A 26,672-nucleotide genomic window follows, 5' to 3' on the forward strand; every position below is an offset into this window, starting at 1 on the left:
GATACTTACAAGCCATGACTATACTGTAATTAATTTTTCTAATAGATATGCTAGAACTTACATATCCAATTGGATTTTGCCCTCTTCAGGAGTCACCTTGGGAAAGAGAATAAACGCCTTTTCTTTTGTTTAAAACTTTTCTATCAGAATTATTAGTGGAGCCAAGATCAAACAATTTAAGAAATTCTTTCCCCATCTCATTTAGTTTGACCAAAAACAATGCCTAATTTAATCACTAATTTTGTCATTCAGAACCACCTGGTTAACTCACTACTTGAATAATTTCCACAAATTAGGTACGCTAATGTACCAAGAACTACCACGCTACTGGCTACTCATATGTGTCACTGGTACTAAGGCCACTCTTTTAAGAATTACAGAATTCATACAGGGTTTGAAATAAGCATTATCTCCTTTGAAGGGAGGAATATTCATTTAGAAATATAAAAATCTGATATGTCTACTATTAGAAAAAAATAAGCCACAGCACTTACTAGTTGGCATACATTCCAATTTTTCCAAAGTTATAATACTTATTTGAAGTATTACTTTGCTCAGGGAATGGGGAAGATTTCAATGTGTTCCTCTTCTAAACTGTTCTGTTGCCCCAAGTGATTTTCAAATTGGGAGGCATATTGCTAGCAATAAGCTCATCAGATTTATACCTATGCTGAACGTGGACATTGTGGAAGTCAACACTTCTGACTCTGCACATCTGATAAAGCCTCAAGTTAGGCAATACATGGCCCAAGCTATCAACTAGATGTGCCAAGAGACTAAACCTCAGATGATCATTTTCTAGGGAGACGTTCTGCCAATTTTCACCATAAAAAAAAATTTACAACATACCACACACTTCAAGAAATCTCTTTAATTCTAAGAGAAATGAATACAGAATGCACAGTATCACTATTTCTACTTGTAAACAGTAATAGAAACAACTTCATGTAATAAGCAACAGAGCCTTTTATGTCTTTTATAAGTATCTAACCTGTTCCTTAGTTTTAAGAGTCCTAACATGATTAAAACATTTTCTTGCAACTACTATTTCATGCCTATAAAGGGTAAAGTCCGTATCTGAACTTGTAATGGCCTCCTGTCTTACACCCAAGTTAACTGTAGTGTCCTCTAGAGAAGAATTTCATAAATTATTAATGACCTGATTATATTAAATTAAAAAAAAAAAGATTTCACCAAAGGTGAAAAAAAAATTCCTGTTATTTGTCAATTCATGATGATATAAGAAAAAAAAAGATGATGCATCCTTCCATAGAAAAGGTGGGTTTAGAGATAACCTAGTAGTATTTCACATGGTAAAATATCAGAAGGTCTGATAACCCCATCCTGCTTGAGGGGGGACAGGGAAAGACTTCAATGTGTTCCTCCTCTGAATTGCTCAGTAACCCCAAGTGATTTTCAAATTGGGAGGCAGATTATTGGCCATAAGTTCATCAAATTTCGATCTGTCCTGAACAGGAACACTGTAGAAATCAAGAACATCTCTGACTCTGCACATCTGATGAAGCCTTGAGCTAGGCACTGCATGACCCAATTCATCAGCTAGATGTGCCAAGAGACTAAACTTCAGACGACCATCTTCCAGGGAGATGTCCTGCCAACTCCTAGGAACAGATGGACCAAAAACTTCTTTGACGCGAGATTCCAGACGACTCTGGAGATCATCAGGTGGTACGTATGTTCGGCTTCGTAAGGGTGGACACACCAAGATAGGGTCTTTCTTCACCTCTTCTACTGCCTCAGCCACCACTGGCTCTTTCTCTTTCCTGGAATCATCAAAAACACACATGTGAGTCTTTGGCTCACTGTATCAGTGAAGCTGACAAACACCAGACCCAACCCTGGCCACCAATCAAAATCAACAAATTATCTGCACACTTACCACTCTTTTGGGCACTGTGGAGAACAGAAAATAAGACAGGGTCCCTGCCCATGGAATACTTATAGTTTGAGTTGGCACAGATAAAAAAATAAAAGCTAATAACATATTTTATGTGCTGTAAGAATTATTATGAATGGGTGAAATTAAAGAAAAAAAAGGAAAATCTTCCTATTTGGGATTCCCAGTCCTCCAGGATCTGACCTCAATCCACCTCTCTAACCTCATCTCCCACTAATCTCCTGTATACTCTCTCGACTCTACCCAACCAAACTACATTGTTTCTCAAACACACTTCCACTTTCCTGACACCATGTGTTGGCTGAAGCTATGTCCTATCTGAAATGCCTACCTTTCATCTCTATCTGCAGAAATCTTACTTATCCTTCAAGTTCTAGGACAAAACTATTCTAAGCTTTCCCTAGTCTCTCCAGTCAAATATAACTGTGAGCTCCTCTGATTCCTGCAGCACTTTGCTTTTATTATTCTCAGAACACATTACATCCTGAGTTTTAACTTCATTTACCTTCCACTTCCCTTACTAAATCAGGGTTTCTCATCCTCAGCACTACTGACATTTTAAACTAAATAACTCTTTGCTGTGCGAGGCTGTCCTGTGTATACTAGCACGTTTAGCAGCATCCTTAGCCTCTATCCAGTAGATGCCAGTAGCACCCCCATCCCTTAGTCATGACAACCAAAAACATCTCCAGACATTGCCAAATGTCCCCTGAGGGATGGGGGGGTGGGGTGATGAGGCAAAATTGTTCCCAGTTGAGAACTACTGTATCAGATTATAAACTCTGGATACACAGACCTGTTTTATTAATTTTGGGATCCTCTGAAAACACATATAATAGTTATTTGAATAACTATTTTCAAGTATATGGGCCAATAATGGAATCTACTTGACATACTCAAAGTGCTCAAGAAAAAGGTTATTCATGAGCTACCTTAGGATCTGTTTCCCATGGAGTTGGCATCTGATTGGATTTGGTCATCCCTGCAGAAACTGGAATGAAATTGCTGCACCTGGCCAAGAACACAGTTTTTAATGCCATTCCTCTTTGCCTACTCAAGGACTTTCTTTCAGCAATTAATCCCTCTGTCTGCATCAATTCTTTATCAGTTTCTCCCTCTCTGCTAGAATATTCCCAGGGGCTTACAGTATGCTGTTAACACCTTCCATCTTCAAAGAAATTCTCCCCAGACTCTAGGTTCCCCTCCTTTACCACAAAGCTTCTGAAACCAGTCTTCTGTATTTATAGTCTCTACTTCCTCACCTCTCATTTTCTCAAGCCAGTCCAGTCACACCTCATCACACTCAGAATGTAATTCATTCCATCTCACCAATCTCTTGTTCTGCTCTACGTGTCTTAATTTTCCAGTTCCTGAAATTATATTCTAGATTTTTTTGTTTTCATTTTCTCCTGCACTAGAACATACACTCTATGAAGGCAAAACTTTGAACTTTGTCTTATTCACTATTGTAACCCTAAAATATAGCCTGGTATATAGTAAAAAAATAGTAGACACTCTAAATATTTGCTGAATTAACGAATGAAATAAACTTGGAGTTTTGAGAGATTATCAGATACTAGCCAATGAAGAGAAGACGCTAATACATGAACTGATGTCACAGTCCAAAGGAAAAAAAAATCCTTTTAAACAGAAATTTTTTTTTGAAACCTAAGAGAGGACATACATTTTCCCTGAGGAGCATGCCCTAAACGCTATCTGGGTCAAATAAGATATTACCTTCAAATGATTCCACAAGATGCAGTGGGAAAAGCCAATGGGGAGTCAGTTGACCTGGGTTCTAGCCTCAGCTCTGCAATTAACTCGCTTTGTGACTTTGAGAAAAATACTTCCCTTTTATGGGGTTGTTTCCTCCTATGTCAAAGAGTACTTAGGCTTTGAGAAGGAACTCTGTTTCTGCTGCTATAGACAGCCTCCACACTTGGAGAAATGTTGGTCCAGAGATGATATTTAATATCTGTTGTGTAAATCAATGGAACAATGAACAAAATGAAAAGACTGCACTTCATTTCTGAATCTTGCTTGTGAATATACTCCGCATAAAGAATTTACTGAGCACTTTCACATTCATGATCCAAGTTGATCATTCCGAGTCATTTGTTTCCTGAAACCTCACCCGGTGCCTGGCAGGTAAGGGTAGTATTTCCGTTATGAGAACATTGAGGCCGGGATAGGAAGAGACTGGGTCCCACCCTCGCGGAGAATGGTGCTGAAGCTTCTGAACTCAGACCCCTAACGCACTTTCCTCCTGTTAGGTTCCATCCTAATAGCATGACGCCCGGTTTTGCACTTGTCCTTTCATGTTATTATACCACGAAAATACTTGGTATAATAATATGACATCCCTTTTAGGACCCCCTTCATGACCGTCTAGTTTTTTTTCATGACCGTCAGTTTCTCTCTTTACTTTCCATGAAAGTGACCCACGGTCTAACCTTCGGCTTTACCTGAATCGAGACCAAAACTCTCGGCGTGGCGCCCCTGAAGCTATCCACGTGAGTCCTCGTCTGGTAACGCAGAACACGGGTAAAGCCGCCATTTCCAAGGAGAACTACCGCCCGGAGCTTACTCCCCAGTCGGCAGTGACGCGCCACGACCAGCCAATGGAATGCAAGCTTAATGGTAGATGTCATTTTTTTTCCTGTTAAGGCTCACCATCGTCGTCCCCCTCCCCGTGCACGCCGGGAAATGTAGTCATTGCCGACAGACGCTGGAGCGCGGCGCGCTCTCGGAGCATGACGGGAATTGTAGTTGGGGGGCGTCCCGGGAAGATTCCGGGTGACGCCTCTGGTCCGGGGGCGGGCGGTCATAGCGCTCCTGGGCTGAAAGGAGGAGGCACTAACAGCGGGGAGGAGGTTTTAGAGAGGCCTGGAAGGCTGCGCAACCTGGCAGAGGAGGGGGTTGGGGGCTGGCGGATGGTCAGGGAGCGCATCTGATATGCTGCTGGGGTCGTGACCGCCCGGGGACAGAGGCAGGACCTGGCCGGACCCAGCCAGGAGGCCTCGTCTCCGTCGGGCCTATTCTCCAGTGATCAGATAGGCCTCACCAGAGGCTCCTTTCCGTGCAGCCGCCGCAGGTTCCCGTCCCGTTCTCTGGCCGAGAGATGGCCGCCCCGAGCCCCCCACCGGAGCCAAAGGTAAGTCGCCCCTCCCCTCCGGGCAGCCTCGTTCTCCCCCTGTTACCTGAGCTAGGCCGCGCCACTGGGCCACCCCGCACGGCGGTCTTTAGGGCCAGCACCTGTAGGGAGCTAGCCCCTAGTGCTCTTGGGTGTGGTCGCCACCAGACTGCCCACTGACTCTTTTTTTTCTAGAGCGACTTGATAAATCGGCTAGAGAGCATTAGCTTGTGAGTTCCTCCAGATGAGGCATTTATCTGTGTTTTCTGTCCCTCCCTTGTGTCTTCTACTCCGTGCACCATGCCTGAACCCAAGGTGGATGCCTAGAGAACCTGGTGGAATTGAACAGGGTCGCTAGCTGGTGCGAATGGAGAATTGGAGCGGAACAATAAGGTGAAAGAAGCTAGGAGAAGTTTGGGGACGGCAATATTAGGGCATATTTATTAAGCCAGGAAAGTTTTCTTCTTAGGCTCTTCACAAAGACGACAGGATTCCAGCCCAGTTGCCCTGTAGTCTTAGGTTCCTGTTTGTTACAGCGGGTTCTCAGAATTGGACCCCACTTGGAACTCTTTAGTTATTATGTTCCTCCTATCCTACTGAGCCCTGATAAGTGATTGCCTCTGCCGCTTTCAGTGGTAGAATTGTCCTTGAGACAACAGGAACTGACTACGGAAATCATACTATTTCAGGGGTTGCTGACATTTGAGGATGTGGCTGTGTTTTTTACCCAGGAGGAGTGGGATTATCTGGACCCAGCTCAGAGAAGCCTGTATAAAGATGTGATGATGGAGAATTATGGGAACCTGGTGTCACTGGGTAAGAATCTTGTTTCTCTGATTAAAATATCTAAAAGGCTACTGGAAATCACACTGTGAGAACACTTGGACCAGCACCAAAACTCTTTATTCAAAGTTCTGATCCAAACCTTACAGCCAGTTATTGTTCCCATGACTCTTATCCTTAGTGTCCTTTCAGTGACCAAAATACCAAGCCTTTCTGGCTTCCTGTCTTCATAATCTCATTCCCATTTTGCTCTGTACTTTCCCTCCTGGCTCATCCTCCCACCACTTTCCTCCCACCCCTTTCACTGCCTTCTGGAGCCCCTGTTCCTCTTCACATAATGTTCCTTACCCCTCCTGGCCTTAGCTGAAACCTGGCACTTTCTCAAGGACACCACCTCCCTAGCAGTCCTTCCAGTGGAGGCTGCTTATTCTCCCACACCTCTCCTCCTTCCCCATCCTTTCTCTCAGGGCTGGAAGGGAGAACTGTTGTTCTCCCAGCTTTTCCGTGCTCTTCCCAAATCACTCATTTTCCACCTTCAAACAAACTTTCTCTTTTGAGGCCTCAGCAGTCTTGCTTTACCCACTCAATTCCTCTTCGCTATCATTTGTCAGCTTCCTCGGTCCTTCATACATAGACTTTGTCACATGTTTCACAGTCTTCTCTATGCTAACCCACACCGTTGTTGATGATTTCAGCACATGGATGACCCAGCCAATACTTGAGGTTTAGTGTATCTTGACTGCATTGACCCCAAGGACCCTGCTTTCCAGTTTTATTCAGCAACTCACATCCATAATCATACCCTCAATTTTGTTATAACAGACAAATCTTAAGCCTAGTATCTATTATGTGACCAATTATTTATGCAGTGGATGTTTATTGATTGTGACTAAACAAGGGTGACTAGAACAGGTATGCTCTCTGCTCTTGTGAAGCTTATAACTAATCTTTCTACCTTTCCTACTCCTTTCCTACTAAGCCTATTTATTCTTAACAGTGTTTCCTGTCCCTTGACTTCTTGTTTTTTTTTCCTTTCCTGCAAGCTGTCAGTCCCCTCCTAATTGTACTTCCTCATCTAACCCATAGTCCTGTATATAAATAAGTCTCTAACCAGCATGCCGCCTTGCTTGCCACATTGTCGTCATGCTCTACCCACTCTTCAAACTTCAGATCCTGTATCAGTTATAAAATCTGCCTTTTCTTCTCCCCTACCTGAGTTGCTAAACACAGCAGGAGAAATTCTGTAACCAAAAGCCTTGGTATTATATGCCCCTTCTATATGCATGACTTTTTTTCTTCTAGTCCCCACTGGGTCTTTACATCTCAGCAGTTTTTTTTGTCCTTGATTTGCTCATACACCTGTTTCTTTTAGGGAGTATTCTGAAAACTTTAGAGTTTTCTTTGGGTTCGTCACGCAGTAGTATACCTCACCTTCTGTTTCACAGAGAACATAGAGACCACTGAACATGAACTCTCACCGTCTCTGCACTTCATCTGCAAACTTAAAGCTGCTCCCATCTTCTCACTTCACCAGAAACTTACCCATTAGTCATCCTTTTTTTTTTCCTTATAGCGTCAATCTCTCCTCCTGCTCTCCTGTTAACTTTGTTTTGATAATAGGTATGTTCATGGCTCTTTCAGTGTGAGAAGAAAGGTGGCAAGGGTGAGGAGGGTGAGAGAGCTCCTTTGGGCCAAGGTCTATCTCTTGCTACTCCCTATAACTTGCTACTCGTTCTTCACAGCCAAGTTTTTGTTAGAGTAGAATAGTTAATTCTTGTTCTATACTTCGTTATCTCCCATTATCTCTGAGCCCGTTTGTCTTGTCACTACCACTGCCCGTAAATTGTTCTGACATTGATCTATAATGACTTAATGGTTAAATGCAGTAGACTCTTTTTTAACCTTGTTATTCCACCACTCTGTGAGTATTTGAAACTCTTGCTTTCCTCTATTGGCTTACACTCTTATACTTCCTCTCAGTCTGTACGCTTTCCGTGGGGAACCTTATCTATACTCAGGCCATTAGCTACCGCTGTGTGATGATAAATCCCAAATCTTTATCTCCAGCTGAGAGAAGTAATAAGGAGCATAACTGTCTAGGATCCAGTCCTGGTTCATCCACTTACTAGCCTTGTAACTATGGGTGAATTACTTAGCGTCTCTGTGCCTCAGTTTCTTGTTTTAAAAATGGAGGTAGTAATAACACCTTTTCAGGTTATTGTGAGCTTTAGCTGAGTTAATATATGTAAAGCACCTAGAACACTGACTGGCACATAATGATATAAGTGTCGATTGCTATCACCACCATTATCTTCTCTGTTGAGCTCCGAATTCCAAGTCATCTCCTTTTGAAGACAACGTAAGTAACTCACACCTGGCATATCTGAAATAGCCCATTAAGATCTCAAGGGCCTCCTCTTCAGAGTTAAGCACACCTTTCTTTGTGCTATCTGGTAAACACTTCCGTTGTTTAATTTATCGTACTCTACTGTAATCATTCTTTATGTGTTATTTCTCTAACCAGACTGATCTCCACTGAGGATAGTAACTATGTCTTTTCCATTTGATATCCAGCGCTTAGCATAGAGCCAGATGTGTATTGTATACTTCTAAAATACTCGTGTGACCAATTGAGTAACTTAATTGAAAACTCACTATTTCTTGACTGGATTATTGCATTAGCCCCTAAACTAGCCCCTTGCCGCCTGTCTCCTTTCTCTTCATATATCCTCTTACTGCCACCAAAGTGATTTTTTACTAGTTAACTGCTTAAAACTTTTGACGGTTCCCGATAGCATACAGGGAAACCCTGGTGGCATAGTGGTTAAGAGCTATGGCAGCTAACCAAGAGGTCAACAGTTCGAATCCACCAGGCACTCCTTGGAAACCCTATGGGGCAGCTCTCCTCTGTCCTGTAGGGTTGTTATGAGTCAGAATCGACTCGACAGCAGTGGGTTTGGTTTTTTTTTGATTGATAGCATATAGGATAAAAATCCTAATTTCAGTTTCTTATTCTGTCATATTACAAACAAAACTCCATTGTGACTCTTGGTGACCCCACGTGTTACAGGGTAGAACTGAGCTCCACAGGGTTTTCTTGGCTGTAATCTTTACAGAAGCAGATTGCCAGACCTTTCTTCCAAAGTGCTCCTGTGTGGATTTGAACTGACAGCTTTTCTGTTAGTAGCCAAAAGCAAACTGTTTGTAGCACTCAGGGACCTCTTCCTGTCATACTAAACCAAAAAACAAACCTGTTGCTGTCAAGTCGATTCCAACTCATAACGACCTTATAGGACAGAGTAGAACTGCCCAATAAGGTTTCCAGGGAGCGGCGGGTGGATTCAAACTGCCAGCCTTTTGGTTAGCAGCCAACCTGTTAACCACTGTACCTGTTAAAAAAGACCCATTGCCTTTGAGTCGATTTTGACTCATAGCGATCCTATAGGACAGCGTAGAACTGCCCCATAGAGTTTCCAAGGAGCACCTGGTGGATTCAAACTGCCAACCTTTTGGTTAGCAGCCATGGCACTTAACCACTACACTACCGAGGTTACCACTGCACCAGGCCCTCCTAAATATAGCCCCTGCCTAGCTTTCTGGCCTCATCTATCATTTCCTATATACCACTTTAGTATCTACCCATATTGGCTGCTGTTTTTTTTTTTTTTTTTTTAATGCCTTGATGTCTCTGAGTCACTGCCAGCTTTATCCACACATGTGGTATCCTGGTTGATACCTAGTGCCCTGGCTTACCTATTCCAAGCACATGGAGTACCATATGAGCAAAGGTGTGATGAGCGCATCTGAGGTCTTGTACTTTCAGGCTCTCTTCTTTAACTGAAATACAGTTTTCCATCATTTATTATTTCTGCCCCCTGCAATCCTTTCAGCCTCCTCTACAGACCCCATTTTATCCCCTTGATGAGAGATTACCATTACTGTACTGTTCCAGTGTAGTACTTTTCCTTCACTTTATCTTTTTCCTTTTCCTAACTCAGCTGTCTTCTAGCTTTGTAATTTTTGGCTTCTCATTCATACTTTCCATTCCATGCTGCTTTTTCTTTAAAAACTTTAGTAGCTATATTGATAATACAGCTGATGACTTCTTAGTTCTTTGCTTCTACAATTTTAGTGACTTCTTTCCAGACTAATTGAGCCACATTGAATCTTGACAGAACTGGGAATTGCTGTATGTACAAGATCTTGAAATCGTCGTTTCTCTTCTTTGATTATAGTCTCTCTCTTCAATCATTTGTTCAAATACGTACTCATTCAATACTTATCAAGCATTGTGTTAGGAATGCAGGTTCTTTTCCATCTTCCATTCTTTTACCAAGGAAACAGTTCTTTTTATACTGTTGGATATTGGAGTTGGCAACTGTGGCCTACAGGTCAAATTTGGCCCACTGCCCATTTTTGTAAATAAAGTTTTATTGGAACATGGACATGCCTGTTTCTTTATATATTGTCTATGACTGCTTTCACACTACAATGGCAAAATTGAGTAGTTGCAGTAGAGACCATGTAGCTTCCAAAGCCAAAAATATTTACTATCTGACCTTTTACAAAAAAAGTTTGCTGACTCCTGCCCTGTCTTAAAGTTCAGCCACTTCCACCTTACCATTTCCTTGCCTTCTTTCTCCCACCTCAGTTACCATACTATTAAAATTGTTTGGTTAGATATTATAGAGATCAACTCAAGTTCATTTAAACCAAAAAGAAAAGTTATTATAGGGACATAGGGATATCTTATAGAATATATGAGCATGATTATAGCTGGACACAGGAAAGAACTGAAACCAGAAATTGGATCATTCTCTCAGGAAGTCAGTAATTGCCCTTTCTCTCTTTGTGCTCTGTTTCTTTCTCCTTAGCAGGCCAGTTTTTCCCCCATATGTTTATTTACATGCTTCTGTTCCTTTAGCTTCTGAGTTGATAAATTATAATTCTAGTCATATTTGTACTAAATAGATATTTCAGTTTCAATTCCAAGTTCCTGGAAGAGATCCACTTTGAGGCAAGCTATGACTGCTGGATGGGAGCATATGATGCAAGCATGACAGATACCCCAGAAGGTGATTATAGCTACCAGCCATAGTTGTAATGGACAGTCATTTCAAGGCTGTTGAGTGTAGGATCCTAGATTCACTTGTCTTCTTCACCTGCCTATCTTTTTAAACTATTTTTATATGCTAGTGTCATTTGGTTTTATTTACTTTAGAAATGTTAAACGAATAATTTATTAGGATCAGCGCAAAGCTGGTTCCTATGAGGTAGAGGTTAAAGATGTCCCAAATGTCCAACTTTTCCAAACTGCTGTACCACTCCATCATCTCTAACATCAACTACTCCTCCCCTTGGTACACTCCCTCCCATCTTTGTATTCCCTAATTTGCTGCAACATCTCATAGAACTCACGAACCATATAAAGGAAATGACCTATGTAGTTGTGGAGGCTGGCAAGTCCCAAATCTGTGGGTCAGCATAAGCTTCTCCTGACCCATGTGGCTGCAGGGGCTGATGAACCCAAACTAGCAGGTCAGACCACAGGCTGCTGGCTCACGAGGCTGTGGAAGCTGGCAAATCAGGTCAGGTGATAGGCTGCTGGCCCACAGAGCAATGGAAGCTGGTGAATCCTAGAATTGGCAGGTTAGATGGCAGATGGCTGGCTTGAGTCCCAAGAACTGGAAGTCAGTTGATCACGAACCAAACACAGCATCCAGATGCAGAGAGAGTGAGCCCTGCCAGGACACGCACATATTCCTTAGATGCAGGCCACACGCCAGGGAAGGGCGTAACTTGAGTAAGGGTGGGACCTGAGTCACGCCTTTCTGCAAAGCTGTGCCTCAAGACACACCATATACCAATCCTGCTTAACACGTAAAATGGAGGGCAACCATACAATATTGGGAATCATGGCCTAGAGAAGTTGACACATAACCCCAACCATCACAGATTCTATATACCTTGTTTGTACCGTTGTACTCAGTCATTGTATGTGAGTTGCAAAGACCATGACTGGAAGTGCCATATTAAATAATTCATTACACCACAAATGTATTATGTTTTTTTGTCTGGTAAAATAAGCCCTTCTTTAATATTGTTTATTCATGATACACTTAACTAGTTTTCTGTGTTCTCCAGTTGAAATTTAGATTTATTAGGGGTGGGAGGCTGATTGGTTCATAGGATTTTGATTAAAATGCAGTTAGGTTCATAGATTAGTTTAGGAAGACTTGAGATCCTTAAAATAGTGAACTTCCTAAGTTTTATGTTTTTTGTTATTATTGTGAAGAGCATATGTATACATATATATATATATATATATATATATATATATATATATATATATATCTTTTGTAATACCCATTGCCATCAAATTGGTTCTAACTCATAGCAACTCTACAGGACAGAGTAGAACTGCCCCACAGGACTTCCAAGGCTGTAATCTTTACAGAAGGAGACTGGCACATCTTTCTTCCTTGGAGTGAGTGGGTGGTGAATTCTGTCAGCCTTTTGGTTAGCAGCTGAGCACTTAACCACTGCACTACCAGGACTCCTTTGTATAATATTTAGTAACTGGTTATTCTTGTATAAAAACCAGTTTTTGTTTTATATATGAATCTTGTTTTTAGCCACCTTACTGTACTGTCTTGTTTCTGTTTTCATTTGCTTCTTTTTGAACTTTAGGTAGAAAATCATATTATCTGCAAATAATAATTTTGTCTTAGTCCTTTGAGTAAAACCCCAGAACAATATTCAAGGAAGAGACTTCCCTTCTCACAAAAAATTTACAATCCAATGGAAGGGACAAACAGTTAAAAAGTACAGTATAATAATAGCTTCAGTAGGGTTGCTATGAGTTGGAATTGACTCAATGGCAATAGGTATAGAGTTAGGGACACAGAGCAGTGATAAAAATAGAACATCTAAATCTGTCTAGTGAGCTCAGTGAAAGCCTTGTAGAGGATCTGTTGCTTTGAACTGAATCTTAAAAAGAAACCAAGATTTTGCCAGGTCAGCAATGTTGAGGGACATTTAGTAAATGGGCTATGCAAAGAAATGGCATAAAAGATTATAACCCAAGCAATTCGCTAATCAAAACTATGATTGTGGGTGGGATGGTGAATTGAGGCTAAGAGACTGTGTTATGAAGAGCTTTGTGAGCATAGTAAAGAACATTAATTTGACCTTAGAGGTGATAGGGAGCTGGTGGTAACATGAATAGAATTCCACTTTATGACGCTCTTTCTGGAGTCAGTGAGGCAGATGCAGTGTGGGGGCAGCCTAAAGACCAGAGCCAAGGGTTATTAGATTGCTGTTCTAAAGTCCAGGTAAAACTTGCTTGTGAGGGTAAAAAGGAGAGGTTAGATGCCAGAATGTAGAGTCAGTGGTTTGGGTGATTGATAACAGTGAGAAAAAGGAAGAAATCTGGGATGATTTCCTAGATTTTGGGACTTTAGGGTAATGGATGGTGGCACCCCTTAAGATGATGATTAGAGGTAGGGAGAGACATGAGAACAGATGATAACCATCATGTTAATTGTGAGCCCTCTGAAGCACCTAAGTGGAGAGGTCCTGTGACTATTTATGTAGAGCAGGGTAAATGTGGGTAACAGTAATATTAAACAAATGACAAAGGAAGAGAAATAAAAGAGGAAAGTTGAGAGAAGAAAAGGCTAGAGAAGTAGGGAAAGAACTAGAAGAATCGAATACTGTGGAAACTAAAGACCTGTGGTGTCAAGAAATGAGGGATGGTCAACAGTATCAAATGCTGCTGAGTAAAATAAGGATTAAAAAATGCCCATTTATGTTTGTTATTTGAAAGTCATTGGTGCTCTAATAAGTTTCACTAGATGCTGGAAACAGAAACCAGATTTCACAGTAGGTTGCAAAATAGATTGGATGGGAAGAGGACATGGGAAACACGGCTAGGAAATGGACAGCTACAGGGTCAAGATTATTTTTCAAAGCTTGGCTTTCATCAGGAGGATTTCAGATTCAAATGATTTTTTTTTTTTCCAAACTGAGGTAAAGTTGGGCATATTTGTATGTTGGTAGGAAAATGTCCATGGAACGTGCAGATTGAAGAAAGAGGAAGGAATAGTGATAATTGAACAGTTGTCCAGGTGAGAGGGATCAAGGAGGGGTGGATGAATTAGCCTTGGTTAGGAATCGGCTGTATCTTAACGTACCATTGCAGATAATTTTATAGGCAGCAAGTTGAGGGAGTTCTCTCATTCATTTTTGTTATGTGAAAGAAAACATAGTCCGCTGAAAATGAATTTGAGTGGGGGCACTGTAAGTAGGCTAAGTAGAAATTAAATTTCTAGTTTCTTAGGGGAATAAGACAAGACATTTTCTGGAATAAAATAACACTGACTGGTTTGAAGTAAGCGAAAAGAAAACTCAAAGATGACTTCACAGTAGAAGACGAGAAAATTGAGAGAAAAGAGAACATCTGAAAAAGGACCTTGTCAGGGTCAGATATAAATTTGGTAGTGATCGAATCTCCTAGTGGAGTTATCCAGCAGGCAGCAAGAGATGGAAAATCAGGAAAGAAGTCAGAAGCAAATGTATGTCACTCTCTTACCTCATAGACCATTATTTTATCTTTCCTTCAACACATGCAAGATTTTCATTTCTCAGATGTCATACAGACTCCCAATTAGAAGATAGTGTGCCTTATATCTTTAGAGGAGCAAGAATCAGTTATACTTGAAGAAAAAGCTATGATTCGTGGTAGATGATGTCATGATCTACCACAGCATGCTCTTTTGCTCAATTTTTTCATTAACTTTGACCATGTTCCTTTACACTCACTTTTATTTTGTCGCTGTGGTATAGACTGCATGTCACTTCAGCCATTTTTTTTTAAGCCATTTTGTTTCTTTACATAGGAACTGCTTTTTACTTAATATTTTCTTTGTCATATTCTTTCCCCATTTGTGCTCATCATCCATTCAAATTGATAGGGGGCTTCGTGTCTTATATCTGCCTGGAATTCTTTTGTTGTGCAGTAAATAAATTCTTTTTAGTAAATGAATTGTTGCTTCCCCTGGTTGTCTTTTATCCTTCTCAGCATCCTTTTATGTGTTCTTTTCTGTTTTTGGCCTACTTACGTTCTAATAATGCTTCCTTATCCTAAATTTCTCTGAACCTATCGTTTTCTTTCTAAGTTAATCTTTCATCCTTGATAGACTGGTTCATCCCACCACTATTTTATTTCTTTGTTTACCTATCTTACCGTGCATAATTCACTAAATTTTCAGCCCTTGCTCCCAACTGTGCTTGCTCCTATTGTCTCATTCTTTGCCTCCTGAATTCTCTTTTCATATGTGTTCTTCAAGCAAACCATTTCATTGAGTTGTAACTAAATAATAAGTATTTATTTATATAGCTTATACCAAAAGGTCGGCAATTCGAATCCACCAACTCTATGGGGCAGCTCTACTCTGCTGCATAGGTCACTATGAGTTGGAATTGACTTGACGGCAACAGGTTTGGTTTTATACTTGTTGCCAGGTACTGTTCTAAATGCTTTATGTATGTGAACTAATTTATTCCTCACAACAGTACTGTGAGATGTTAAACTACATTTATAGATAGAATAGATTTACCTTGAGTACCTATTTTTCTTACAATTTCTCCGTGCTAGCAAAGAGCTTGTCTGATGTTTGCATTTCCTATTTATTGTTCTAGATGTTTTGAACAAAGATAAGGATGAGGAACCAACTGTGAAACAGGAAATTGAGGAAATTGAAGAAGTGGAACCACAGAGTGTAATTGTTACAAGAATCAAAAGTGAAATTGATCAGGATCCCATGGGTAGAGAAACCTTTGAACTTGTTGGCAGGTTAGATAAACAGAGAGGTATCTTCTTATGGGAAATACCAAGGGAATCTTTCACACAGGAACAAAGAATGTTTAGAGGAAACACTAATATAATCCGTAAGAGACCAAGCTCAGAAGAAAAGTGTCATAAATGTGAAGAGTGTGGAAAGGGTTTTGTCCGCAAAGCCCATTTCATTCAACATCAAAGAGTCCATACTGGTGAGAAACCTTTTCAGTGCAATGAATGTGGGAAAAGCTTTAGTCGCAGTTCATTCGTTATTGAGCATCAGAGAATTCACACTGGGGAAAGACCCTATGAGTGTAATTACTGTGGAAAAACATTTAGTGTGAGCTCAACACTTATTAGACATCAGAGAATCCACACTGGAGAGAGACCCTATCAGTGTAATCATTGTAAACAGAGCTTCAGCCAGAGAAGGAGCCTTGTTAAACATCAAAGGATTCACACAGGTGAGAAACCCCATAAGTGTACTGACTGTGGGAAAGCCTTCAGTTGGAAGTCACACCTTATTGAACATCAGAGAACTCACACTGGTGAGAAACCCTATCACTGTACCAAATGTAAGAAAAGCTTTAGTCGAAATTCATTGCTTGTTGAACATCAGAGAATTCACACTGGGGAAAGACCTCATAAATGTGGCGAATGTGGGAAAGCCTTTAGATTAAGTACATACCTTATACAACACCAGAAAATTCACACTGGTGAGAAGCCTTTTCTTTGTATTGAATGTGGAAAAAGTTTCAGTCGGAGTTCGTTCCTTATTGAACATCAGAGGATCCACACGGGTGAAAGACCTTATCAGTGCAAAGAGTGTGGGAAAAGCTTCAGCCAGCTTTGCAATCTTACTCGTCATCAGAGAATTCACACAGGAGACAAACCCCATAAATGTGAGGAATGTGGAAAAGCCTTTAGTAGAAGCTCAGGCCTTATTCAGCATCAGAGAATTCACACCAGAGAGAAGACTTATCCATACAATGAAACTAAGGAAAGTTTTGATCCAAATTGCAGCCTTCTTATACAGCAGACGTTCTACCCTAAGGAGAAATCTTATAAATGTGAAGAATGTGGGAAGGCTTTTAGTGTTAGTGCTCACCTTGTACAACATCAAAGAATCCACACTGGTGAAAAGCCCTACCTATGTACTGTATGTGGAAAAAGCTTCAGTCGGAGCTCATTTCTTATTGAACATCAGAGAATCCACACTGGTGAGAGACCCTATCTGTGCAGACAGTGTGGCAAAAGCTTCAGTCAACTTTGTAATCTTATTCGACATCAGGGTGTACACACAGGGAATAAACCTCATAAATGTGATGAATGTGGGAAGGCTTTTAGCCGTAACTCAGGCCTTATTCAGCATCAGAGAATACACACAGGAGAGAAGCCTTACAAGTGTGAGAAATGTGACAAAAGTTTCAGTCAACAGCGCAGCCTTGTCAACCATCAGAAGATCCATGCAGAGGTGAAAATCCAAGAAACCCACGAATGTGATGCTTGTGGTGAAGCCTTCAATTGCCGCATTTCTCTTATTCAGCATCAAAAATTGCACGCTACATGGATGCAGTAAATGTAAAGAAATGTTAAAGCTCAATTTGATTTGAGACTAGCTACCCAAATGCAGTTTCCCTGTGACTCAACATGAGTCAAAGTTAATGATAAATAAAGCAAATTCCCCTTGGCCTTAGGCGATGGTGTCTAAAGAGTCTGTGAATAGTGGACAAATGCCCATGGGCAGTTGCAGACTTCCGTTACTCTTCATTTTGATTTTCATAGGGAAAGACTCAGATGATAATCTAAGCATCTTTCTTTAACAAATCTTTCAGCAGAGAGGTTAAACCCAGGTTTAGAAAGCTCAGTTATAGCTAAGAAAGGGAATGGGACAAAGTTCAATTGGAACAAGGGAGCTGGAAGCAGATGGTGTTAGAAAACAATGATTGTAACCGTCCTCTGTTATCTTTGGTGGTTCTTTCAGTTCCATGATTCATCTGGCTAAGCATGCCAAAGTCCAGTGATTAAGCATATGATTAACTTTTCAAGGAAACAAACCTAGATGTTTTATTTGAAACTGGTATCCAAAATTGTGGTAAGAAAGCCAGTTGTTTGGCATGTGAGTTAAAGGCAGTTCCAATGCCTTGTGGTCCCTATATTTATCAAATGAGTGGACTTTTAACTTTATATGTAAAGATTATATGAGTAAGAAACCTAGCAAAGGTGATACCCAGAAACCTTGGGGAGTGCCTTTTTTTCCAAAATGACCCGAAAAGATGGAGGAAGACAGTGTTCTTTTGTATCTTCAGTATGTGAAAAATACTTGTAGCTCTATACAGATAATTTTGTTTCTGTAAAACTGTACAGAGTCTGATCACCAAGGATTGGAAATAAAAAGGCCTGGAGTCTATGCTAGGAAATTGAGGATTTTTTTTTTTTTTTTGGTATCGGTTTTTACGGTAATTAGATTTTGCATGCAGTTTTAAAATCCTTGTTTCAGGTTCTAGGGCTTCCCTTAATTAAGGGTTATTATAAACTGATTAATTCATCTCTGTTTTAATCATTAAAACCTGTTTTTTTTTTTTTTTTTGCTTTGTGTGAGAGTTCTTTGTTACTTTAGTGAAAAATCTATCCTACTGTCAAAGGAAAGTGCTCTCACTTATTCTACCTATTCTAACCTTGGAGTAAGGTTAAGTCCACGTTCTCTGAGTATAGAATTCTAAATCAACAAAGAACTCTAATTTTAACTTCCTAATGGTTCGAGAAGATGACCTGCCTTTCTTCTATAGCCCCAGATTATAATCATCTCCAAACTTTTTTCTCCGTGCCTCTGGATATGTATGTGTTTGTATACATACCAGTGGAGGTTATGGTACGTATGTAGAAATATGCCACCCTTTGTATACTCCTTTATATTCAAATTACGGTAGTCTTGGTTACTATACACTTAATACTTCAGAACAGTTTATAACCCAATGAAAATACAAAAATAACTAAAACTGCACCTGATTCCTCAATAAAATCCACCTGCCCTGAATCTTCCCAGTTTTACTAATTGTTCTATAGTGTTGGTTCCCATGCCAGGGTCTTAAAATGATGTTTTAAAAATGATGAAAAACCTAATGTGTATGTTTTCACTGCATCTACACTAAAACACCATTTCTTTGCTTTGATTGGAATTACTGTTTCATGTTATGGTTATCTTGCTTAGAATTTCTGGCTGTTGTTGACATGGTAATTTGAGGCTATGATTGTACAAGACATTCTTGTTAGAACTGTATAATGCCCTTGGATGTGAATTCAGAGTGACAATCAAAATTCCAGTAGCATTGAACAGTTCTTGATTACATATACAATTCACTGCTTATAAAAAGCATACCCAAAATGACTCATTAAGCAAGTTATCACGGGTTCACTTCTGTTTCCCAAGAAAATGATAAAAATATGCAGAGGACTCTACAGAGGGAAATGAGGTGCCTGGAAGAGGAAAGTTAAATCTTCTAAGAGGAGGTGATGCTTAAGATGAGATTAAAATAGAGTACCAAGGAACATGAATAGTGTGCCAAGACCAGGAGGTCTGAGAGAACCTGTAACTACAGAGCAAATTGTAGCTCGCTGATTGGCACTAAGTAAGGTTGCCCTTAAGAAAGAGCAGATGAAGAGTTGTCATGCTAAGGAGATGGAACTTTATTCCTCTGCCTAAAATTCTATGGTAGATGGTTTCCTTGTACTGAAATAAGCTATATGTGTGTGAGTAAAAAGGGCACATATTTTAAGTGTACGTACAGCTCAACGAGTTTTCACAAACATGTAACCAGTAGCCAGATAAAATAACATTACTGGTATCCCCAGATAATTCCCTTGTGCCCCCTTCTGGACGCTATACACATTGTGTGCCTGTTAGTGCCTCCATTTTAACTCAAGAAGCAGTGTTGAGATGAGTGGGAGGGAAAAGATTTGAGACCGTGGTTCCTAACTTTTCTTAGATCTGTGGATCTTATCCTCAGAAAACTGCACATACAAAATATTGTTTCAGAGTCTTGTGGTTCCCATGCTAAAAACCTTAGGAGGCACTTAGAGTAGACTCTTAGGCTCTTACAGTTGAGAGGTTCTAATGCCTTCAACTAAGGCTGTGGGAATGAGAAGGGGATGGGTTTGAGAAATGTAAACAGACTTGGGTGCTAAATTGGATGAGGGAAGTGAAGAAGAGTAAAGATTCAAGGTGGGTTTGAGTGGTTGGTATTACTGAGAAAGGAAATGGTACACCTGGTATGGAATGAACAGATTACTAAAGTTGTTTTGAGCATGTAGCATTTGGTCTATCCATGAGAGTAGAGATTCCAGAGGTAATTGGATGTATGGGTATGATGCTCATGGGAGAGACCTGGGCTAGAAATTGATTAGGGATTCACCAGTGTTTAAACATGAAAATGGATTAAGATATTTTAGAATAAAGCAAAAAAAAAAAAAAAAAAAAGCTCAGAGATGGAAGGAATCCTAGGGACCACTCTTGTTTAATCTTGGACAAGATGAAAAGGAGTCTGCAAAGTAGACTGAGGAACAGCCAGAGGTATGGAAAGTCCAATACATACTGATAAACTGCTTTAGGAAACCGACCTGGAAGAGACTGCAGAGAAGTCAAGGAAGGGTTGAAGAGGATCCTTTGCATTTGATAATTACAGCCATTAATGAATTCTGCAAGAGTTGGGAGTTAGGAAGAGCTAGATTTCAAGGGAATTTAAGTATCACTCAGAGAATGTAGATCAGCAGTTCCTAACTACTGTCAATTCATGACAAAATTTCTCTATTCAAATGTAAAACAATATAGTATTCCTGTAAAAACACAGCTAAATTGACTAAAGACCTTACTTTATTCTGAAATTATGCTCTTTAAAAAAACTCATGAAATAATAGTGGTATTAGGGGATAGTCTTAAATATTTCAGGTAAAAAAAAAGTGTTGGCAGCTATTTATTGGATATTTCTTTTTACCCACTTAATTATACTAGTCTACCCTGGTGGCGTAGTGGTTAAGTGCTACGGCTGCTAACCAAGAGGTCGGGAGTTTGAATCCACCAGGCACTCCTTGAAACTCTGTTGGGCAGTTCTACTCTGCCGTATAGGGTCGCTATGGGTCGGAATCGACTCGACGGCACTGGGATAAACCTTAGGGAGTAAAAGTAGATTGTAGATAGGGATTAAAGAAAAATCTGAGTATCTTTCAGTTCTGAAAAGAAAGCCATTTGATGGAACAGTTGAAAGTAAAAGAGTGGGAGAAAAATTGAACAGGTTTTTTGGAGAAGATAAAATGAACCTTGGCACTAATGGAGGGAATATTTGAGGAGTACGTCCTCCAATTTGGGGGAAAAGGAAAGAGGACATTCAGTAGCTGGTCAAGGGGGACAGGAAGAAAGAGAATTTGCTTAAGTTGACCCATTTTCAAAAATTAAGCAACTTCATCTTTTGAGAGTCAGGGAAGGAGGAAGAGAGGTGGAAAAATAAGAATAGAGTTAGAGCCTTGTCAAAAGTAAAGGTTTGGAGTAGCAGTTGTGGAAAATGGGAGAGGAAACCAGACAGAAATTTGGGGTGGGCTTGTGGGGTTTTGTTTAAGGCCCAGCTGAAGTAAAAAACTGCACTTTCAGTGGAGCTACTCAAATTACTTGTGTAAATTAACATATAGAACAATTTTGAAAGAAAATTAGCATTAAAGTAGATGAAACAAATTATTAGTAGATAACATTTTAAAACAAGCAGGTGAAAGGAGCCTTTTCTGGCAAAAAGATTAGCAATTTCTAGAATACTTCATTTCTCTGTAATTTTAATGAGTGAGGCATTTTGCTTTTGTCTGTCTTCCTAAAGGAGGGTGTCATCAGCAAAACTAAGCACACACAGCATTCCCAGTTGTGCCTGGTATTTGCTTGCAGGTGCATTTCAACTCTAATATCTAGTTCGGATGTTAGAAGTTTTTTTTTTAAGTTCTGTTCCCCATCAGTGTTTGATACCTTTGATATTCCTTATCTTCCTCCTTCAAAAGTGTTTTATGGCTTTGAGTGGGTGGTGGGGTGGCTTCATAAGTTTCTTTTTAATTGAGGCTATCTCTATAATCACGATGCATGGACAAAAAAAGGAAGGCATATTTACTGCACGAGTGGTACTAGTTCAATACGTATTTTTAAAAAAATACCTTCCAGTTGCTATGCTAATTCCATAAGGATTAGTTGCATCAAGCAGCTCTTTGCCCTCAAGGAGACGCTGGGGACAGAGTAATAAGTCATATGTATTACATAAAGACTAGGACCTTTCACCAAACACTGAGGTTAGATTGACTATGCATTTTGCACAAACAAAACCCGGTGCATACCTCTGCCAATACTGTTTCCTGTCCAGGAGCCATGCTCTCAAGAACAGGTTTGTCATGTCAGTCCAATGGCTAAGGAAAACCTCCATATCACATGACAGTCATTGCATCCCTGGAACCAAGTGCATGCTGACTTCTTTGGCCTGTAAACTCCCCTAGGGTGAAATCAGGACAGGACAAGGAAAAGCTGGAAGTAGCTGCAGAAAGATGCCTTGTCCTTGGATATCTTAAGAGGGCTGGGTAGATTTCTTTGACACCTGAAACCTCGGATTGCAGTCTAGCCCTGGTTGTTCTGAACTGAATTAGTGCTATGTTTAGAAGATGTCCTATTTTTCACTGTGCTACAGTACTCAAAGGGCTGAGTTTGTGCATGTATGCCTCTTCTGAGAAGACTTTTGAGATTTCATTTGCTCCAGTATTTGCCTCTTGGGTTAAAATGAAACTCAAAGATTTTATTAGGGTGGCAAATGGCTACGCTACATACGGAGAGTTTTTGATGTCGTTTCCTCCAGTCTAAAGATGTCATGTCCACTCAACCGCCCTACTAACAAAAGGCCAGGCCCTGTGAAGATTGCCACTATGGATGCTTAGCTGGCTTCCAGTTTCTTCCTGATTCTCTAAAAAAAAAGAATTCTCTACATTCCAAAAATTAAGTTTTAACAATACTCTTCTATCATGTCATTCCTTGCTCAAAAGTTATCCACAATTTCCTATTTCTCGTCACTTCAAGGCAAGACTTTCCATAATACTCCCTCTTCCCTGCTTGCCACTCCACTTGGCTTTGCCATTCTAGCCTAATTTCCCATAATTCTCTCTCAAAGCATACTATCTGTACTTGAGCCATAACACAAATAATTTATGTTCATTCCCACTCATATGCCTTCACCATTCTTCGTGACTTACGTTATCTGGCACTGTGCATAAAATATTACCAACCCCCACAACAACTCTGTTTTGCAGATGAAGGAAATGAGGTTCGGAGAGATGAAGTATGTTTCCCAAGGTCATATAACTAGTAAATAAACTGCCAGCAGCTTATTCTTCCTCCTCTGTGCAGCATTCCTTCCCGTTTGATCTCAGCACATAACCTATGCCCCTGTAACTGAGCACATTATTATGTACCATTTTGTTTGTTTCCTAATTGTATCCTTGTCTTCCTCTTTTCAGTGGGAAACATATAAGGTCCAAGTAGCATCTTTACAGTGTTGAGCATACGATAGGTGTTGAACAAATACTTGACTAGTTTTCTTATATATGTTCATGTATGTCGATGCCCAAACTTGAGTGGCTTCAGACACATTATTCAACAGATTCTAAACTGACTCTAGAAACTGTGCTTTTAACCACCATGAGTACTGCCTCCCAAGAGGACTTTGGAAATGACACTAGCCTGGTTGTGTGAACTTGGACAGCTTAGCACACTAGACCTGTTTTCTTGTCTGTTGCTGTAGGTGAAATCTAGATGTCAGCTGAAGTCTTTCAACCCAAGACAGCTAAATCACATGGACTTGAAGTCCCATTCCTGCTTTATCTAAAGCCAGCTCCAAGATTTCTGCAAGTTTCTAGAGGCTTATATTCTCACTGTCCCTTCTGGTTTCTGCTTTTGCTAGATTAATTCACATTACAAATCATGATGAATGTCTCAGTACCTTGTGTGTGCTTGTTTTGCAAAGCATGGTATAGACTCAAGTGAAACTCAGCTCTCCTAACAAGAAAACAAATACCTTTAGATTGCTTGATATTTCTCCTGTCTTAAAAGTCCTAGGTCACGTCCCCACAGTTACATATTGCCCTCGCTTCTTCCTGCCCCCTTTCCTTTCTCATTTCTTCCTCTTTCCTTATTCCTCTCCCTCTCCCCTCCATTCTTTTCTCCTCCCTCTTCAGAGCAAAAATAAATTCCTCTTTTTATTCCTCCCAGCATTTAGTAATTTCTTTTGTGGCCTTGGCTCTTAATAATTATGCCTTCATGGTATCACCTTCTCCCAGTAACTTATCAAAGTGTTTCCTTACACAAAGTCAGCTTCCTAAGAGTTTCCTTCCTTTTTGCTATCATGTGTTGTGCAACAGAAATGCCACCTCCTCCCTTTCTGCACCCAGCCATACTGATTAGACTGTTCCTCCCCACTTCCCAACTCCCAATCAATGGCAGTTACATTTCTTGTTTAGCTTCTTAAACTAAAGTATTTGGTACGCAGGTTCCATGGCTACCATGCTAAAGCTGGAACTTCTTTTGATTACGTTCCATGGTTAGTTCCTGGTTTTATTGTCAGTAGGTGTTCAATAACTACCAGAATGAGTCTGACAAAGTACCTAAAGCTAGGATGTCTGTAATATATTCACTCAGTGATCACACAGTTAATAAAAATTAAAGTCCTTAGTCTCATAACTTACTTGTCTTCAAATTACCCTGAATGGAAGAAATTACTGGGGTTGAGGTTTCAAAGGCAACTGTAGTCCTTTAGTCCAGAAAATGTATGAGATGATAGCAAGAGAAAATGCATTTTACAAATCTTTTTTTTTTTTTTACCCCCAGTGAAATGTAATTCAGCTGGATCAACGGATATAATTAACTCAGCCTTGATTATAAACTCATGCTCACCTGATAAATGAGAATCTGAGAGGTTTCTTTACAGCATAGATTCAGGAATTCTGAGTAAGCTCTAGATGAAAATTTTCTGGCAGAAGAGCTCTGTCATATAAAGTGTGATCAGCTTCTAGGGCAACTTGGCTCATGGTAGGGATTCAAACCACCAACCAAACCAAATCCGTTGCCATCAAGTTGATTCCAACTCATAGGGAACCTATAGGACAGCACAGAACTTCCCTACAGGATTTTCAAGGAGTGGCTGGTGGAGTCAAACTGCTGACCTTTTTGGTTAGCAGCTGAACTCTTAACCACTGTACCACAAAGGCTCTGGTAGGAATTCAAGTCTTAGCTATCTGAATGAATGAATGAATGCAATAAAATATGTAGACGACCTACAACACCTGCAGCAGAGGTATTGAACACTGCCTGGAGTGCTACCTTTACCTTCTTTCCTGGCCATGTCCCCATTATATGAGAAAGAGACCAAAATTCTAATTACTCTGCTCTGCACTATATGTGTGACCCTTAGCAACTAAGTTAACTTCTCCAAGCTTGGTTTCATCATCAGTAAAATGAAAGCCCTGGGCTAAATGATCTCCAAAGTCGGTTTGAATTTATTCTATGAGAATAGTTGCACTTAGAAAAGTAATATGAGCATGAAAATAAATATTCAAGTAGTGTTGAGGGCATATAATAAGTAAAAGTCTCTTTCCTTGTGCCCCAATTCTATGCCTTTCTGCTCAGAAGAAGCCTTTTTGGGCTAATTCTGTTTTATTCCTCTAAGTAATATGCTTATGCCTCTATTTTAAAATGTATCTACTTTACGTGGTGTCATTTGTATCTGTACTATTCAAGACAGGAATTTAGTTTAATACTGTAGTATGGTAGATCACTTTTGTGTGGCCTTTCTCGCCATGGTCTTGTAACTCTCACCCAAGTGATTGGGCAGGACTGTGCAAATAAGTTCTATGGGACACTAGCCAAAGGATTGGTCAGTTTTGCCATCCTGCGAGGCTTAAAGCTCAGAGGCAGGAAAGGAAGGACCTCATCACCACCAAGGCAGAAGAGCCAACAACATAGCACATCCTTTGGACCTGGGATCTCTGCACTGAGAGCCAGGAGACAGAGAGAGAGTCTCACAGGATTCAGCCTTGGCCTGTTGATCTTGATTCTCCTTCTCCCTGGTGAAATTAGAGGACATCAGACACTGCCCCCACACCAATTTTACAATTACCTTCTCCTATATTTTAATTTTACTTCCCCCATGTGTTTGTCAGTTTGTCGTACTGTGGGGGCTTGCGTGTTGCTGTGATGCTGGAAGCTATGCCACTGGTGTTCAGATACCAGCAGGTTCACCCATGGTGGGCAGGTTTCAGCTGAGCTTCCAGACTAAGACTAGGAAGAAGGACCTGGCAGTCTACTTCTGAAAAGAATTAGCCAGTGAAAACCTTATGAATAGCACCAGAATGTTGTCTGACATAATGTCAGAAGATGAGCCCCCAGGTTGGGAGGCACTCAAAACACGACTCGGGAAGAGCTGCCCCCTCAAAGTAGAGTCAACCTTAATAACATGGATAGAGCCAAGCTTTCAGGACCTTCATTTGCTGATGTGGCATGACTGAAAACGGGAAGAAATAGCCGCAAGCATCCGTTAATAATCAGAACCTGGAATGTACAAAGTATGAATCTAGGAAAACTGGCAATCATCAAAAATGAAATGGAAAGCATGAATTTTGATACCCTAGGAAAATTTTTTTTTTTTTTTAGGCATTAGTGAGCTGAAATGGACAGGTATTGGCCATTTTGAATCAGACAATCATATGGTCTACTATGCTGGGAATGGCAATTTGAAGAGGAATGGCATTGCATTCATTGTCAAAAAGAACATTTCAAGATATATCCTGAAGTACAACGCTGTCAGTGATAGGATAATATCCATATGCCTGCAAGGAAGACCAGTTAATATGGCTATTATTCAAATTTACACACCTAAGGCCAAAGATGAAGAAATTGAAGATTTTTACCAGCTTCTGCAGTCTGAAATTAATGGAAC

The 26,672-nt window shown here is 40.3% G+C and overlaps 2 protein-coding genes across 4 annotated transcripts; one reads left to right on the top strand and one right to left on the bottom strand.

Annotated features, from left to right (window-relative positions):
- Nucleotides 1-897: 897 nt before the first annotated feature.
- MRPL50 (mitochondrial ribosomal protein L50) lies at nucleotides 898-4,504 on the bottom strand. The gene is made up of 2 exons (XM_049896797.1): nucleotides 4,384-4,504; nucleotides 898-1,784 (listed from the first exon to the last, which is right to left on the bottom strand). The coding sequence occupies exons 1-2, from the start codon at nucleotides 4,473-4,475 to the stop codon at nucleotides 1,397-1,399; spliced, it is 480 nt and encodes a 159-aa protein (XP_049752754.1). The 5' UTR covers nucleotides 4,476-4,504; the 3' UTR covers nucleotides 898-1,396.
- Nucleotides 4,505-4,697: 193 nt separating this feature from the next.
- Nucleotides 4,698-20,152, top strand: ZNF189 (zinc finger protein 189). Of its 3 annotated transcripts, none has more exons than XM_049896395.1 (3): nucleotides 4,698-5,072; nucleotides 5,741-5,867; nucleotides 15,537-20,152. In XM_049896395.1, the coding sequence occupies exons 1-3, from the start codon at nucleotides 5,040-5,042 to the stop codon at nucleotides 17,252-17,254; spliced, it is 1,878 nt and encodes a 625-aa protein (XP_049752352.1). In that variant the 5' UTR covers nucleotides 4,698-5,039; the 3' UTR covers nucleotides 17,255-20,152. The 3 variants fall into 3 exon arrangements, with proteins under 3 accessions (XP_049752352.1, XP_049752353.1, XP_049752355.1); XM_049896396.1 differs by having other exon boundaries at nucleotides 4,699-5,072; nucleotides 5,783-5,867; XM_049896398.1 differs by having other exon boundaries at nucleotides 4,699-5,072; nucleotides 5,786-5,867.
- Nucleotides 20,153-26,672: the final 6,520 nt, after the last annotated feature.

The sequence above is a fragment of the Elephas maximus genome, chromosome 9, assembly GCF_024166365.1.
Source record: "Elephas maximus indicus isolate mEleMax1 chromosome 9, mEleMax1 primary haplotype, whole genome shotgun sequence".
Classification (NCBI taxonomy): domain Eukaryota; kingdom Metazoa; phylum Chordata; class Mammalia; order Proboscidea; family Elephantidae; genus Elephas; species Elephas maximus.

Excerpts from the sequence above, each read along its gene's own strand:
- MRPL50 (XM_049896797.1), bottom strand. The coding sequence starts at position 4,475 with ATGGCGGCTTTACCCGTGTTCTGCGTTACCAGACGAGGACTCACGTGG. Across the intron at positions 1,785-4,383 it reads GAGTTTTGGTCTCGATTCAG|GAAAGAGAAAGAGCCAGTGG; the intron begins GTAAAGCCGAAG and ends TGATGATTCCAG.
- ZNF189 (XM_049896395.1), top strand. The coding sequence starts at position 5,040 with ATGGCCGCCCCGAGCCCCCCACCGGAGCCAAAG. Across the intron at positions 5,073-5,740 it reads GCCCCCCACCGGAGCCAAAG|GGGTTGCTGACATTTGAGGA; the intron begins GTAAGTCGCCCC and ends ATACTATTTCAG. Across the intron at positions 5,868-15,536 it reads TGGGAACCTGGTGTCACTGG|ATGTTTTGAACAAAGATAAG; the intron begins GTAAGAATCTTG and ends TTATTGTTCTAG.